Source organism: Humulus lupulus, chromosome 7 (assembly GCF_963169125.1).
Source record: "Humulus lupulus chromosome 7, drHumLupu1.1, whole genome shotgun sequence".
NCBI classification, from domain to species: Eukaryota; Viridiplantae; Streptophyta; class Magnoliopsida; order Rosales; family Cannabaceae; genus Humulus; species Humulus lupulus.
Genome location: NC_084799.1, coordinates 49,806,657 through 49,825,441, shown reverse-complemented (window position 1 = coordinate 49,825,441; position 18,785 = coordinate 49,806,657). Strand labels below are relative to the sequence as shown.

Below are 18,785 nucleotides of genomic sequence, written 5' to 3'. Positions count from 1 at the left end.
ATCCCGTGCTGGTTCCCAAGTCGAATGGAAAGTAATGGATGTGCGTGGATTTCACAGACCTCAATAAAGCCTGCCCAAAAGATTGTTTCCCACTCCCAAGGATCGACCAGCTGGTCGATGCCACCTCAGGGCATGATATCTTGTCATTCATGGATGCATACTCTGGGTATAATTAGATCAGTATGCACCCACCTGATGAAGATCACACTAGCTTTCGAAATGATACAGGGCTTTATTGTTACAAAGTAATGTCCTTCAGTTGGAAAAATGCTGGTGCGACTTACCAGCGACTAGTCAATCACATGTTCAAAGAGCTGATCAGTGTTAATATGGAGGTATATGTTGATGGCATGCTGGTTAAGTCAAAGAAGGAAGAAGAACACATTGGGGACCTGCAAGAGTGCTTCAATGTCTTGTACAAATATCAGATGAAGCTGAATCCCCTTAAGAGTTCCTTCAGAGTTGGATCAAAATTTTTTTTGGGGTTTATTGTGAACTACCGAGGTATCAAAGCTAATCCCGAAAAGATCAAGGCCCTGGTCGAGATGAAGTCGTCAGCTAAAATTAAAGATGTTCAAAGTCTAACCGAGAGGATTGATGCTTTGAGTAGATTCATTTCCAAATCAACAGAAAAATGCGTTCCATTTTTTAATTTGCTTAGGGGCAATAAGAAATTCGAGTGGACGGAAGAATGCGAGTAGGATTTCCAGGCTCTAAAGTCTCATATGTCGCAACCACTGATTTTGTTCAAACTGGTCGAGAAAGAAACTTTGTTCATCTATTTGGCGGGCACCGAGTATGCTGCTAGCGCTGTCCTGATCAGAGAGGAGGAACATGTTCAAAAAGTTGTGTATTATATAAGCAAGAGGCTAATAGGAGCAGAACTGCGATATCCACCCATTGAAAAATTAGCCTATTGCTTGATTTTAGCCTCCAGAAAGCTGCGACCATACTTCGAAGCTCACCCCATCATAGTACTCACCGACCAGCCACTATGGCAAGTCCTGCAGAAACCAAAAGTCGCCGATCGATTGTTGAAATGGGCAGTTGAACTTGGACAGTTTAATATTTCTTACTTGCCACGAGCAGCTGTGAAGGGACAAGCTCTAGTAGACTTTGTCACAGAACTTACTGGGCTCCAGGATACCGAGCCGATAGAAGAGCCTGAACTCCAAAGCCAAACTCCTTCCTGGAATTTGTTCGTAGATGGATCTTCCAATGAGCACAATGCTGGAGCAGGTAAAATCTTAGTCACGCTCGAAGGACATCGATTCCACTGTGCAATTATATTCGACTTCACAGCGTCCAATAACGAAGCCGAATACGAAGCTCTACTCGCAGGATTAAGATTAGCCAAGGACATGGATATAAAGTCACTCGAAATATACAGTGACTCCCAGTTAGTGGTTAATCAAATTATGGGAGAATATCAAGCCCGGTCTCTGAAGATGGTTGCTTATTTGAATAAGGCAAAGGACTTATTGGCACAGTTCGAAAAATATACTCTCCAGCAAGTACCTCGCGACCAGAACTCAAATGCAGATGCTTTGGCCAAGTTAGCAAGCACGAAGGATGCTGACACCTTGAATATTTTACTTGTTGAACATTTGTTCGCATCGGGCATTCAAGCAGAATAGTCTTCCCTGGTAATCCAAGCAACAGACACATGGATGACGCCCTTCATTGAACACTTAGAGCATGGAGTGCTGCTGGCGGACAGAAACAAAGCAAGAATCCTCCAAAGACAGTCAGCTTGATTCATTCTGGTCAATGGAGTTTTGTACAGGAGAAGATACTCAATGCCACTTCTAAGGTGTGTTTCAAAGGAAAAGGACAAAGAGTTAATGCGAGAATTCCATGAAGGTTTTTGCGGAGATCATGCTAGGGGCATAGTTTATCAAAAAGATCCCAAGGCAAGGATACTTCTGGCCAACGATGAATGAGGACTCTGGGGATTTTGTTTGGAAGTGTGACAAGTGCCAAAGGTTCTCCAAGATACCACGACCAGCCCCTAATGAGCTAAAATAGATACAAAGTCCGTGGCCATTCGCAGTGTGGGGAATAGATCCGATCGGGTCTTTGCCCACGAGAAAGGGCAAACATCAAGTATGCTATAGTTGTTGTTGATTACTTCACAAAGTGGGCCGAATTTGAGCCACTTGCAACAATAACGACCAAAAAGGTGCTGGATTTTGTGGTCAAGAACATTGTGTGTCGCCATAGGTTACTAAGAAAAAATGTCTCAGATAATGGAATGCAATTTGACAGTGATCTGTTCACATATTTTTGCGAAAGGCACGGGATTATCAAGAGTTTTTATTCAGTAGCTCATCCGCAAGAAAACAGACAGGTTGAAGCTGTAAAAAAAAACACTAAAGGATACCCTGAAGAAAAGGCTTGAAGAAGTGAAGAGGGCATGGCCAGAACAGTTACTTGAAGTCCTTTGGTCGTATAGAACTTCTCATCAAACAACAACAGGCCATACTCCATTTTCCTTGGCCTATGGATATGAATCCATGTTTCCTGTTGAATTAGATCCACAATCATATAGAAGGTTGGCATACGATCAGAGTGTGAATAGTCAGTTATTAATGGAATCTTTGGATTTGGTCGATGAAAGGCGCGAGCAAGCTCAACTCTGAGTAGCAGCTTACCAGTAAAAGGTCGCTCGGTATTTCAACTCTAAAGTACGCAAAAGAAAATTTAACGTGGGAGATTTGGTACTTAGAAGAGTTTTTCTAAACACCTGCGATCAAGCTGCTGGAGTGCTTGGAAGTAACTAGGAAGGTCTGTATCAAATTGAAGACGTCCTCCAACCAAGCACCTATAAGCTTGCTCGCTTAAATGGATATCTCATTCCTTGCCATTGGAATGGAGAACACATGTGCAAGTATTATCAATAAAACAGTTATTTTTAAAGAATTGGCTTGTATTAATTTCACTTTTTACACGTTTATGAACAAGGGTTAGTCAATCATATGACTAGTTGCTTATAAGTGTAAGATCAATTTTTTGATCAATTGTACATAAACGATTGTCCATTTACTACGAGAAATAAAAGGAACTATGTGCATCCAATTATTCTTGCAAATTATTGTATTTATTACAAGTATTTGCTCATTACGTGTGTTGTTTTGCTATATAATCACTTTTTATAAGTATTTCTACGAGCAGTAATGTTCGAATAGGTCTCGGTCTTGGCAAGTGACCAAGGACCTTAAGCTCCTCAATCACTTGGGGGGTATATAAGGTACTAAGCAAGCAAAGCATATCAATAGGCATATGTAAACACACGAGCAAAATAAGGGAAAGCATACTACAGTACTTAGAGTATTTTTCAAAATTTTGTTGAAATTTTGTTAAATCAAAACAAAGTACTATGCTATGTTTGGTCATGCTAACATATGTTATAATAAAGTGCAAATATTATAATATCAAAAGTAAAATATTTTACACTGCGAGCAGTTTCTGTTCGAATGTAATTGTTAATTAAAAGAAAAGCTGCCTACACAGCAAAAAATTGTCTTGACATCACGAATCGTGGTTCTTGTGTCCTAGTTACAAATTAAATAAATAAAATTATGAAGCAGCAGGAGCAGCTGGAGGATCTGGCTGAGGTTACTGGTCGACTGTGGTATCATCACCCTCGTCAATGCCTTTAATACCCATGGCCAAAGAAATCTCAGGGGATCCCCGAGCTGTCTCCTCTTTAAGGCGAGCAACACATTTTTCCAGCTCAGCCTGCTTCATAAGCTCTGGTAAATAATCAAAGTTTTCCTCGTGGTTGTTTTTCTAGAACATATAAAAGAAGTTAAATGTTGCTCCTGAACCTCTCCAAGTCACTGGCGTTGGTTTCTTCGAGCAATTTAACTCACTCCTCCAACTCAGCAGTTTCTTTCCTACTGATAGCCAGTTCGCCTTGGAGTTTGGAGGCCTCTTTATAGTTCAACACCGAAGACTCCTTGTACCACTCTTTAGACTCCATGACTTTGACCAGGGTCTCTATAGTGTTCAAGAATATTTACTTAGATAGCTAGATAAGTATTAGTAGTTAGTATTAGTATGTAGTATGTTAGATTCCGTGGATTTTGGTTCAAGCCGGGACTTAGTTAGACACTCATAGCAACAGCTAGGGATTTTATAAGTTTAACCTATAGTTTAAGAATATTAATTATAACAAAAGGTTTGATTAATATAGCTGATTATAGAGGCGTCATTTATTATAACCGAAAGTTTAGATAGAACTAATAAGATGGTGACACTTGTCATATGCATGTTTATCTAGAAGCTCTAGAACCTTCCAGCAGCTGTTAGGATCGTATTATGACTTAGTCAAAGTTGTTTACTCAATTCAAAATATGCTGAAAAAGTGCAAAATAGGTGTTTGATATATCAACATATGCCGATATATCGCAGCTATAAGGGCCGATATATCGCCTATGAGAGATACGGAAAACACGTCGACTTCGCACGAACGTTCGAACGGGGCTCGGGAAAATGGTCCAGCCGATATATCGCCCATGATAGGTGATATATCGCCCCTCGTGCTTTATTTTTGAATCTTGAGGATTTTTAAATTTAAAAACAACCATAACCACTTTGACCTGCCTTTGAACGATTTTGACTGAGTTCTGGGCGTCTGTTGAACGAAAATTCAAATCTTTTTCATTTTAAATTCATTTATTTATTCAAATTAAAAGGGGTTAGTTTCACTCCTTGAACTCTATAAATAAGACTTAGTACTCAACCATTTTCTTCATTCTTCAAGTATTTGTTCAAGTGTTACTATTGAGAGGAACACTTGGGTTTTTGGGTTAAAAGTTTATTCATTCTAAGCTTTTCCAAACACTTGGGAAGTGAGATATAGTGAAATTTTGATATCGAGGTTTAGATCAATTCATAAGATCATTCAAGGTATTCTTATCCTTAAGTTCAGTTTTTTATGGTTCTTTAGTTTTCTTTCTTTTCAGATCCTAACTCTTGTTTATGATTCTTGGTTAGGTATTTAAGTTTCTTGAAACTTAAGGTTCTTTTCAGTAAGTTTCTACTTTGATGGTTTAGTTCCCTTTTCATATTCATTCTTTAGAAACTCACCATTCTTGCTGTTGGTTTTTAGGAGTGTTCTAATCCTGTTCTTGTCCTCAAATATCCCAGTTTTTGGTAAGGAATATAGGATAGATTTTATGTGTTTATATGCTTATGTTATGATATGTTTTATGCTATGATATGTATATATATATATAAATATGTCTTGTAGTCATTTGGGGCTTATAGTTGCTTAGATAGCAAACCCCAAGATTTTTTTATCATTTTCATGGTTTAGAGTTATGATTTACCCTACCTCGATTAGTAGACAGAGGACCTAGATGGGATATCATATACTACCATGTGATCTAACCTACCTCGATTAGTAGACAGATGACCTATATGGTTTATCACATGCCATGTTAATGAGTTAATGGCCATTAATATTGTAGTCCTATATGTTATATGTTTTTATAGTCATATGTTTATGTTATAGTCTTATGTGCATGATGTATGTGGTTAGTAGATTTTCCTTGTTGGGCATTAGGCTCATTCCTTTATTTTTTCGCTTGATGCAGAGAAATGATTTATGGAAGGTGGAAAGATTCATGACAGCTTGGTTTGTGTGTTAAGGATGAATGGACTACGTGAACGATCGAGGATGACGTTATTTTTTTTAGTCTTTTGAATTATGTTTCTTTTGTAATTCCGCACTTAGTTTTTTTAAACAATTAAAGTTTATGGTTTATGTTTTCATTTATTAAACAATGGGTACCAATACCGTATTTATATTTCATATGTTACTTTGTATTTTGGATAATATTTATTTTGGGGTTTTAAATAAAGTTATGTTATTTCTTATGTATGTTTCCCAAAATAGTAGTTGTGTCTAGTAGTTCTAATGATCTAAGGTCTTAGAAATAGTTGGGTCATTACAGTCTCCTTATGTTGCTTCAGCTCCTTGCTCAGCTTGGCAATCTTCTCCTCAGCAACTCTAAGTTGTTCGACATTTTTCTCCTTAGCCGCCTTGAGCTACTTGGCGTGTTTGGCCTCGACCATTTTGAGTTGTTCGCCAAGCCTCTCCTCAATAACTTTAGTCTCTTTAGCACATTCGGCAGCCATCGTCTCCGATCGACGCTAGCCAGTACTCAAGGTTAGAACTCCCTACGATCAGAGAAAAGATAAAGCTGCTAGTAAAAATAAAAGGACAAAGTAAACAATTAAAGCACAACAAAAAATGGTAACTTACACTGAGTACTTCATTCAGCCCGCAGCTAAAAATATGGTTGACCTTCATGGAGCTAGTGTTGCTGATGGCCTCTCGGCTGCGCCGATGCCTTGATAGCTTCTTCAGCTTGTCGTTGGCTGAATTGAAGGCTATGTTCATGATAGCCTCTCCTTGAGTATTTCCTGAGTGATCATGAGGATTCTGGTCGACGGGAGCTGGTGGAGGAGTTTGATCGATGGGAGCTGGAGGAGGAGTAGTTTCCTTGGAAGGTCTAGGTGCACGAGGGTCCTCAGTCCTCGCCCTTTTCTTGGAAGGGTTGCTGCTACCTTCCCCAGGGTGTCGTCTGCTTTCCTTCTTCTTACTCGCAGGAGAAGTGGTTTGGGGTTGGCTGTACAGATCAAATGCATCATCGGAAGGCATGACTGCATGATATAAACAAATGGTCAGGCAATATAAATTGAGATATTTACTAAAGCAAGGAAATAAGAGTAAGAAAAATTCTAAGTAGTATACCCGAGCTACTATTACTAGTCGATACATTATTTATGGTACTATTGCTACACTCACTCTCTGCTTTGAAGAAGTCTGAATTTAAACTAGTCGCATATTTAAAGTTGTCCTCCTCGTCAAATAAATGACAAGGAATGGGCAAACTGTCTAAGAGTGAGAAGTCAGTACCGTTCTCATCAGACAACTCGAGTATGGGCTCGGGGTGTTCTGGAAGTTTCTGCTTGCCCTTCCCTTGTTGGGTCAGAACAGCAGCAACTCGTGGAATATTGGAGGGTTCCCTGATGGTCACTCCTGTAGCCCGCCTTCTCGGGGGCTGTGACACATCCTGATGCTGCTCGGGGAGGTCTCCTCCAGTTGCACTCCTTGCTATGGACTCCCTCACATCCTGGTGAGGCGCCAGAAGGCCGACCAGCCTGGTGAGGCGCCAAGGCAGCTACCCTTATCTCCATCTCTGGAGTATGGACTGGTCAATACCATGGACCTAAACAACACCAAAGTTCTAAAGATGGTATAGAAAAGCTAGAAGAAATTAAACGACCAGTGAGTAAAAGATTTACCTCCTAGGGTGAAGGCCGGGTTATCAGCAACCATGTCTGTTGTAAGAAAGTACTCCTGGAAGTACTTCCTTACATTGGACTTGTGGGTAATGTCGCTCAGGAAGGTGCGAGCAGACTCGTGGTGGAAAAAAATGGAAGAACCTCGTGTTGTTGTGGTTGGGGTTGGATTTGAGATCAAACAAGTAGTTGATCTCATGAGGTGTTGGTATTGACCACTTCTTATGGTTATAAAGGATATAGAGCGTAGATAATACTCTATATCCGTTGGGGGTGATTTGGAAGGGGGCAACCTCAAAATAATTGGCCACCCCTTGAAAGAATTCGTGCAGAGGCAAGATTGCCCCTGCCTTGATATGCTACCTCGACCAGGTGCTGAAGGCGCCCCCAGGCACGTTTGCCTGCTGGTCGGGTGAAGGTTTGATGAGGGTTATCCCAGGAAGACCATACTTCTTGAGATAATTGATTACCATCCTAGCTGAAATAATTCTAGGGGGAGCTACATACCATTCGACCTCTGGCCTAAGGCCGTCGCGAGGTCGAGCTTTAGTTTGGATTTCGGGTGGTATAGTATTTACAGGCTGTGGATTTGTAGAAGGCTCCTCGGTGCAAGGGACAGGTTGATTAGAAGAAGGGTTGGCTGTCTTTTTCTTTCTTTGAGCAATAGATTTTACGCGACCCATATTCATTGAATTGATCGGAGGTCTGTATGTTGAGTTGTGTTAAGAAAAAGGAATTTCTAAAAATGGCAGTGACAACTGTTCTTGATCCTCGAATAGTAGCGCGAGCAAGTCATCATCAATCGGCCTCTCGCCTCCCCAAGGATCATGCATTAAAACCTGGGAACAGAAAATGGGAGATGAGAATCTACGGCCAACAGACAAAAGAAGTGGAAACATTGGGATAACGTTGCTCGTGTATAAAAGATAATATTTTATACGACCAGTAACATTCTAACGTAAACACTAAAAACATGCGAACAGCTTGAAAAAATGGATTAAAAAGCAGAAGTAAATTTTTTTTTTCAAGGAAACTTTTCGACTCCGAAAATAGGCGGGAAAAACCCAAATTTTTCCGAATGCATAAAAATCGAATTTTACTTCGATTTTGCGCCCTAAATCAGTATTCCTACTTCCCAAGCCAATTCCTAAGCCTCATTTAGTGTTTTTTTTTTCGAATTTAAACTCCTATCCTATAATGCCACTTCCTACGAGCCCGATTACCCCAAAATAATTTTTTCTCAAGAACATTAAAAAACTCAAAGCCCGAATATCAGAAAACTAGAGAAATGAAAGTTGCATGGCATATAAAAAACAAAGAAGATCAAGAAAATTACTTGAATGAAAGATTGAAGTGGGTTCACGAGTGTTGATACAAGCGGCTGGGCAGACACACCTCAGATCACCAAGTTTTTTCTAAGTTGTTCTTGATTTGTTCTTCGGAGTCTTGAGGAAAAGAAGAATGGTCAAAAGTGAAAAGGGAAAAGAATGGGTTATTTATATTGATCGAGGCACAAATAAAAAGGTGATGATGGGGGGTGAGTTTTTGAAACATGGGGAAACGTGTTAGCCGTAAAAACATTTTTTGGAAACTGCAACGACATGATTAGTTACTTTTTCGAAAAGGTGCTGAAAGATGTGATAGGCTAGACGAAAGGTCGGTTGGTTAAGTTTACTTTATGCTGGTCGCAGTAAAATAAACTCGGGGGGCAAATGTTTACCCAAAAATGGACTACCTAATGACGTGGCAGGACTGGCCTACACGTGGGATGCACGTGGCAGTTTAAGTAAGTATAATCTGTTCAACCATCGACCAGAAGAGAATTGGCTCATCAGACATCATAATTATGGGCGACCAGCCTGGTCACGTATATTCATTTATTTCCTTCAGATATGTAATCTCACAATTACGCATTAGTTGTAATTGCCATTATTATTTAGATACGCCTGTATTAAATATAATTAAGGCCCATTGGCCCATGTAGAACTCCTTGAGCCTATAAATAAGAATCAAAGGGCTCAAGAAAAGGGACTTTTGGATTTTTACTTTTTGGAAGTTCAGAATTCTCAGAGAGAAATAGAGTGTTTGTATTCATCTAAAAGCTTGTGAAACTCGTGAACCCTAGTTCACTGATCACAGTTCTTGGAATTCTACATCAATAAGAACACTAAGTGGACGTAGGTCATTACCATCTTATTGGGGCTGAACCACTATAAATCTTTTGTGTCATTTATCTTGTTGTCTTGATTTCATCTCATTTTCTATCGTTTTAATTGACTCCGTGTCGTTGACCAATTTGAGGGTCAACAAAGGTATTAAAACTTATTAGGAGTTTTGGGACGCTACATTGCTATTGGGGCAATTTAGCATTGGTCCCATATATTTTTATTTTTATTTAATTGAAATATGTGGGATACAATATTCACGTACACCAATACCAGTATAAGGTGTTGGGTGTGGCTTGTTGCGCCTTTTGCTTACCGACATGGGCCATTTTTCATATGAGCATGCCTTGGTGCTTGATAATTAGTCAAGTATTGCACCAAAAAACCTCATGGAGTAGTGTAGCGTCCATAATTTTACTTAGCTAGATAGTATTAGTATTAGTATTAGTAGTAGTAGTAGTAATAGTAGCTGTACAATTTTAGTTTTAGTGGATATTGGTACAAGCTGGGATTTAGTTAAAAACTCATAGAAATAGTTATGGATTTTATAAGTTTAGCCTATAGTTTAGAAATATTAATTTTAACATAAGGTTTGATTAATATAGTTGGTCCTAGAAATATTATTTATTATAACCTAAGGTTTAGATAGAATAATTAAGAACGTGACACTTGTCATATGTATGTTTATTAAGGAATCAAGGATTTTAGATGAATAAATTTATTAAAAGATAGATCTAGAAGGTCTAGAACCTTCCCTCATCTGTTAGGATCACGTTTTACTCAGTCAAAGTGGTTTAAACAAACTTCAAGTGTGCTGAAAGTGTGCAAAAACGTGTTTAAAATATCAGCGTATGACGATATATCGCAGCTATGGGGGTCGATATGTCGCCTATGATTGATACGGAAAATATGTCGACTTTGCACGAACAAAACCCTGGACCCTCGGGAAATAGGTAGGGGAAATATATCGCCTACCCTAGGCGATATATCGGCTCTAGTAAGCCATTTTTGAATTTTCGTAGAATTCTGAACTAGAAACAACCCTCAACAACTTTGACTCGTTCTTGAATGTCTTTGACCGATTTTTGGGCATCTGTTGAACAGATAATTCAAATTTATTCAAATTTTAATCATTTATTTATTCATTTTAAAAGGAGTTAGTTTCACTCCTTGAACTCTATAAATAGGACCTTTCTCTCAGCCATTTTATTCATCATTCAAGCACAGATAAGAGCCTCCAAGCTGCTAAGTTTGTTCTAGAGAGAAACACTAGGGTTTTGGGTTTAAATTTTTTTCAATCTAAGCTTTTCTAAACACTTGGGAAGTGGGTTTTTGTGTGATTTCAGTGTTTGAGGTATAGATCGAGGTTCTAAGCTATCCATGGTATTCATTATCTTCAGGTTTAGTTCACTATAGTTTCTATTATTCTTTCATTTTATTCAAATCCTAACTTGTGATAGTGACTTTTGGTTAGGTGTTCAATTTCTTTGAGACATAAGGTTTTCGGTAAGTTCTTATATCGATGGTTTAGATCTTCTCTTCAACCTCATTTCTTTAGAAACTTATGGTTTCTTTATGTTTGGTTTTAGGAGTTTCAATACCGCTCTTGTCTCCAATATTATGGTTTTTGGTAAGGAAAATTAGGTAGTTTAGTTTATGATATAGTTTATGTTTGTATGACCTAACATTTCAAGTACAATAAAGGGGTAAGTCTGTCTGGACCTAAGGTGTCCAATGATGTATGACGGACTTATGTCCGGTAGGCCCAGTTGCCAAAACTTTATGACTGACCTAAGTGATGTCCGATGTATGACGGACTATTGTCCGGGGCTTAATTGCCACCCCCTTGTATAAACACTTATCTTTTTATTATATCTGACTTGTTATTATGACCTATGACCTATAGTTATGATTATGACTTATGACCTATGATTTACAATCTATGACTTATGATTTATGGCTATGGCTTAGATTATGATTTATGATATGATTTAGGTTATGATATGACCTAGGGTTTATTGTTGTATAATTAGTATAAATAAGTTTTAGTATGACTTTGGTGAAATTTATGATATGTTTGATTATATGATTATATGACTAACTCTTGTTTGTATTTTCCTTACTGGGCTTAAAAGCTCACCCCTTATGATGTTGTTGTGCAGAAAATTGATGATAGAAAGGTCGGTGGCAAGTGAGACCTAAGAGCTTCGTGATGTACTCGTTGGGATCATATAGTCGAGGAAGATCAAGTGGGCCTATTTGTTTTTATTAAAGCTTGTTTATTTTAAATTTTTATTTAAATGTTGCTCATTTTTATGTTAAAGACAATTATTTTATTTTTGTAAAACCATGGATCCATGTATTTATCTTCAAGTTTTATTCAATAAAAGAGCAATATTTACAATTATGACCCAACACTGTGTTCTCGATAATCTATGAGAAATTAGGGCGTTACAAGTAGGGTAGTGACAATATTGTAATTATGTATATGTCTCCCAGAAAAAAATCATATATGTTCCTGGGGAGAACTTTATATCTAGGAATGCTCCTTAGGGGGAGGTAACCTAGTGACTTAGTGAAACACCATGACCACCATCAGATAGAAGCTGAAGTTGTGTACTCCCTTACCCTATCAATGTCTTCTGTTAATAAAATGATGTTTATCCATACTTGACCGTGTATGCTTCCTTACTGTTTATGTGTTGCTTGTTTTTTTAATCTTCGTTGGCCCATCACGTGCCACTTGCCTTTGATGTAATGTTATGTGTTGCGTGGACGTATCTATATGATGACTTGTTTTATGCTTGCTCGTTGCATGCATGAGACATGTTTATTGTTAACCAATGAGTTTGTTTAATCACATGCGTGAGTTTTAGGCTGACTTGTTAGCTTGGGGTGCCAGCAAGTGCCGCACATTCCGTCTACTTGGAGAGTCAATTAGTTGACCTGTGATAATTGGTATCGGAGCCAAGTTAGAGAAACCCTAGTGATACTCATAAGATGGTGAAGAATACTCAGAGGATCGAAGCACTTGAGAAGCGCATGGGGGAACTAGATGGCCTAGAAGAAAGGGTTAGGGATCTATCCTTTTCTAGTCATGTATCTGGATCGTCTAACACAAGCAACCACATAGTTGCATTAGAGAGGGAGAATGCCATCCTCCGATCCATCTAGTTGCATTAGAGTACACTACAACAATTTTGACTATATATTACGGTAAAAAATGACATATATTAAAAAGCGTTATTAATGGGCAAATTAAGAAAAACACACACTTTTTTTTTTCAGAGACAATTTAGGCGCCAACTATTTCATTTGCCGCCTAATGAAAATTCTATCTATCCCATTTGCCTCCTCTGCCTTCTCTTTCACACTCACTCCATAGATTCTCTTCTCCCTCACGCGATTCTCCCTCACGGCATCTCTCTTGCTGGAAGTAAGAACCCAAGAGTCTCCTGCCTATGGAAAGAATCCCTTCATTCCATCTGAACCTCTTTCCCCTTTCCCTCTTTCTCTCTTCAATTCCGAATGTGTGCTCCTCTCAGAAATTAGGGTTTTTTCTTTCCCTTTTTCCTCTTCAAAACCTCACAACCAAAACTAAGGATGTTATATTCCCTAAAATTTTCCCACCTGCTGCTGCTCCGTAAACCCCCATGCACTAGCACCAACTTTCGACATCTTCTTTGGATGGGTAAGTTTCTACACTTTTAGTTTCAGATTTTTGGCGATTTCTCCCTTACGTTGCTATGTATCTATATCATATATTTATATATATATATATACTGACTCCGTAGCCTCCACCACTTCGACAACAGCGACAACGGAGCCCCCGGAAGAGGCCAAAGAGACACCACAGACAAAGCTTGAGTCCGAGAAACCTGCTTCGATTTCTTCCAGGGTATCTTTTTTCTTCGTTATCTGTTATTTATTCAGCAGTATTTTTGTAAGTATCAATTTCAAGAATTTTTTTTTTTGTTGCTTGAATGGAATTATGGACTTAGCAAAACCAATTTCTACTTTTGTTATTCCTTATGGTCTGTTCGAAACGTGATTTTAAGGACGAAAGGGAAAAGCAAGATTTATGGGATTTTCATTATAAAGAGGGTTGAAGGAAGAAATTTAGGGATGTAAATTCAGTGAAATTTTGGATTTTTCATTTTTGTTCACTGTTAGATTGACAAAGATGTAAGTGATGTAAGTTGCGAAAGAAACTATTTAGCAAAATATTTTCCTCGGTCATTTCCCTATCAATTTTTTTCCTAGAAAATAGTGCTTTAGTAATTTAGTTTGCTATAGTGAAAGTGAGGTGTGATTTGAAACATAAGGTTATGAAGTTTCACTTTTAACTTACTTAGGAAAATTACTTTATAGCAGTCTAAAGAAAAACTATCTTATTTGGGAGATTGTTTGCTTTTTTTTAGTTTTTCTTATTCCCGAGAGAAGCATATTGTTGTAACTAATCTACCATATACTGCCCATGATTATTTCTTGCAAGGTAACTGATTAGCACTGAGCATCCTGAGATGCCATGTTACTCTATGATATAATGATATCAATAATGAGAAATAGGACATTGGGAGAAAGAGGATAGCTGAATTTGTTTGCATACATCAACAAATTTAAATGATGGAAAAGCTGACCTTAATCTAGCAAAATATTGCTTCTTCAGCCACCAACACCACCATCATTTGGACCGGCTTACAACAATTTCCAAGTTGACTCTTTTAAATTGATGGAGCTTCTTGGACCAGAGAAGGTTGATCCTGCAGATGTAAAGCTCATTAAGGACAAGCTCTTCGAGTATTCTACATCCTTGGTGACCAAAGAAGAGCCTTTTGGAGACCTTGGTGAGGGTGTTGTTTTTGTTGGGAATTTAAGGGGGAACAGAGAAGAAGTGTTTGCCAAACTCCAAAGTCAGCTGGTTGAGGTCATTGGGGACAAGTACAACCTTTTTATGGTGGACGAACCTAACTCAGAAGGTCCAGACCCACATGGAGGGCCACGTGTTAGCTTTGGCCTGCTGCAGAAAGAAGTCTCAGAACCAGGGCCAACAACACTTTGGCAATATGTAATAGCTCTCTTGTTATTCCTTATTACAATTGGCTCTTCTGTGGAATTAGGAATTGCATCTCAGGTATAACGACTGATATTTTATAGACTTTATGATATTTCTACATTTTATCATTGGTATCTTTCCTTATCACATAAATGGTTCATTGAAATGGATATCATTTTACTAATTATTCTCAATAACATACCTTTTTGTTAAACAGATCAATAGTCTTCCACCAGAGGTGGTGAAATATTTCACAGATCCAAATGCAGTTGAGGCACCAGATATGGAGCTGTTATTCCCATTTGTTGATTCTGCTTTGCCCTTAGCATATGGTGTGTTGGGGGTTCTGCTATTCCATGTGAGTAGGATTTCATTTTCTTAAAAATAACTATAGAAAGGAAAAACACAAGTCTCATTCAATCTGGTTGACCATGGGCATAATAATATGTAAATTATTTTCATCTCTTTGATTCTGTTCTACATGCTATTCTAAAAAAAATGTGTTTAGTTGTGTATGAGTAAGGGGTATAGGGTTCGAACCCAAGATGAAACTATGGATAATTACTTCTTATTTAGAAAATTAATCAGCCCACGAACCCTACATTGATAACAACTGAGGTGATGAAACTAAATAAACTGACTGCTATTTTAGTAAAATTTGACTTTATTTATTTAAAGTTTAATACCTTATAATTAATAATTTGTTTAATTATTAATTCTTTTGTACTAATTAAAGTCATACAAGTCATCTAAAAGAGTCACATAGTCGACATTGGTATTCCCTAAATGCACCATTTTGATATAATACCAACATTATTTGTAAACTTGAGATAACAAACAAGATTTGTATCTCTACAACACAGAAATAAGACAAAAACACTGCTGGAATTGTGATACATTAACTTTACAAGTTTAGAAAATAATGCATATCAGTTTATGCTCCACCTGTCTAATATTTCAATAAACTATCTTATATTTTCAAGTAATAGAGAATATCATAGAAAGGTTACTCTAGAAAAATCATGAGTAACTTGGTGACTAACCTTTTGTTTAATATTGTTCTTGTGCGAACCTTTTTGGGTTATGACTTAGTCCTATATTTCAATTGTTTGACATATTATCAATTGAGTGCAGGAAGTTGGGCAATTTCTGGCTGCATTTCCCAAAAAAGTAAAACTTAGCATTCCTTACTTCATTCCTAATATCACCCTCGGAAGTTTTGGTGCTATCACTCAGATGCGTACATGATGTAATTGTTTCTTCATTTCCTATGTGCCTTGTTCTTCAGATAGTTTTAAATATATGTGTTTACTTTCTTTACTTCAGTAGGTAGGATCATTTATAATTTTTTTTAATGTTCTTTTTGTTCCTTTTTTTAGGAAATGTTGTTGCTGCTCTTCTCTTGTTACTTTGTGTGTGTGTTTCAATCATAAAAATATTGTTTTGTCTTTGAAAAAACTAGTATAAATGAAAGAAGACAAAAAAGAAGTTGTTTGAAATTTCTTTTTGTTTGAGAATTTTTTTATCAACTATAAGAGTTTTCTAATTTGAATCATGTCTCATTGAAATTTTCAGTATGTATCCTTATTATTTAGTTTAAGGTTTTTACTTAATCGGAAGCCTATTCATTTAGGTTCAATTGCATTCAAACTACTAGCTTAGTCATATCAAAGCAAAGATCTAAATTAATTAGGATAATAATATTATAAGAAAGATATATGATTAAGAATCATGTCTTTACTACATTGGCACATGAGAGGCATGCAATAACATCTTCACTCATGTTATACCTTCTGATTTTTGACATTGTCCCTGTTGTAAGTATAACTTTACTTCTTTGGTACATATTGACATTGTAAAGGGACTTGACCTCCAATGCTTTATATTGTTGAGCTGCCGTATTATTTTTTAAAGTTCAAACGACTACCTCCATGAGCAAATTGGACTATTAATTTGTTATTTATCTTTGTCACATACTTGCATTTTCTGCTGTTCAATCCTACCTAATTAATAGTCCAGTTTCTTGCTTTCTAAGATTGTAGGGTTTTGGTGGGGGTTCTAGTTTCGTACTTGGTCTACTAAGTGGATTTGTGAAGGGGTTTTTTAGAATATATATTTATTGTTCATAAGAAAATTAATCATTTCCATAGATCATCAGAATGGAGATTAACTACTATCAATGTAAATCTTCTATAGAAATTATAGATTCTGAGTCCTAAATTTTTTGAATTCGTCTACTTCCTTGTGCATATTTAAATCCAAAAATTGTACTCTAATTGTAACTATAGCTATTTTTCATGTCCTATGTGATGCAATAACTTGATCAAATACAATATCAATGGCTACATTTAACCCTCTGATGATGTATTTAATTTGACATGGTTATTTATATGTGCAGTTTAAATCCATTCTTCCAGATCAGAGTGCACAAGTTGACATATCACTTGCGGGGCCATTTGCTGGTGCTGCATTGTCCTTTTCAATGTTTGTTGTTGGTCTGCTGCTTTCATCTAATCCTGATGCCACGGGAGACCTGGTGCAGGTTCCAAGCATGATGTTTCAAGGCTCTTTGCTTCTTGGGCTCATCAGTAGAGCCACTCTTGGTTATGCGTATGTCCCTGTTTTCTTTTTCAATCTTCATTATCAAAACTAAAGTAACCCTTGCCTGAATGTTTTCTAGCAGAGTTCACATTTAAATCAAAGTTCAAGAAGCTTAATAATCTCAACTCAAGTAATTAGGTCATTATTCATTAAAAGGAAATTATTTCATCAAAATATACCACAAGTGAATGAAACAGTACTAGAATTTTTTGGAATATATAACTTTAAGTAAAGTGTAGTAAACTTCAGAAAGTAATGGAAGAGAACGCAGCTCCCAAAATTAGTGGCTAGATCATTTTCTAAACCATTTTCTTTCAGGGTCATCTAAAGTGAATTTGATGTCTTTGAAACAAGATTACTTGGAATGGAGAATGTTACAACGTACCTACATTTGGACTACGTTAATAAGTATCTTGTTCATTAGGAAACATGGTTGAGACTTTGAAATCTAACCCTACTTTATTTACCCCTTGTGATAAGAAGTGGTTTCACTTATGCATATTTCTTATTTCCCCTTTGAAAAATAACGAAAATTCTCTTCTTCTGTTTTGAAATAATTTATGTTGTACCATTTTTTTGGATGCTCTATATAAAGTTGTAATGAGGTTATTAACTTTTTTTTTTGTACTCTTTTAGTTTACTATTAACTCCAAGTTTAAGCATTAATTATTTAAACTCTTGTGTAGCTAAGCATATCAACCTCACAACGAAGAAGACAAGTGCACAATGGAATGGATGATGAATTGGAGGGTGAAGCAAGCTTCATGGTTTACTTTTTGTGTATCTTGTTGTGTTTATGTTTTTTACTTTTGAAGCAAAAGACGTGCAAGACTAGAATTTTATTATGTATGCTTTCAAACTCAAGTTAGAACTAAGAACTTTTGAAGTGGACAGTGTCATGGTTTGAAGTAGTTTGTCTTCAAATGTAAAAATACTCATGGTTTATCATATATATTGAATATTTTAGATTTTTGGATCTATTTAATATTACACTTGTGATCAATTGTAATTTTTTTTAATCAAAATACAATAATAAAAACTTTTTACAACAATTAAAAATGCATACTACAAAATAACAAAATGTTATTGCTGGGAGAATTTACAATAATTTTGGTTCTTTTGTATAATATAATATAATTGGGACAAAAAGTTATGATTTATATAATAGAATGAACTAAAAATGTTATAAAATGATCAAATATAACAATTTTCATAACAATTGGAAAGTGTTATGCATAAAGTATAAGATTAAACTTCAAATTTATAACCAAATAATCTAACTAAATGTTATTATTTGAATATTATAGCAACTAAAAATGTGTTATTGAATAGTTTAAGATAACATCGAACATAACATTTGAATTCTGTTATAGAAAAGACAGAACTTTTAATAACAGGGGCTGTGTTAGCGTTTTCAGAAGTGTTATCAATACTCCTGGTTAGCAGTTTTTAAGTGTTATGAATACTGTTTTTTCTTGTAGTGGTAGAGGGACACCCCTCAAAGTGCATCCAATACCCTTCAATGGGAGGAGCATATTGTGGCAGTGGAGCGTTTGTTGAAGGACCAACAAGAGGCCAAGAATGACATTATGGAGGACTTTTGGGAGTCAGTTTGCGCGCTCAAAACTGAGATGAAATAGCTACTT

At 36.7% G+C, this 18,785-nt stretch overlaps 1 protein-coding gene across 1 annotated transcript; it reads left to right on the top strand.

The window, feature by feature from the left end:
* The first annotated feature begins 12,482 nt into the window (after positions 1-12,482).
* Positions 12,483-18,779, top strand: LOC133791680 (probable zinc metalloprotease EGY1, chloroplastic). The gene is made up of 8 exons (XM_062229598.1): positions 12,483-12,581; positions 13,656-13,676; positions 14,152-14,616; positions 14,756-14,896; positions 15,673-15,778; positions 15,918-15,952; positions 16,937-17,080; positions 18,627-18,779. The coding sequence occupies exons 1-8, from the start codon at positions 12,483-12,485 to the stop codon at positions 18,777-18,779; spliced, it is 1,164 nt and encodes a 387-aa protein (XP_062085582.1).
* The last annotated feature ends 6 nt before the right edge of the window (positions 18,780-18,785 follow it).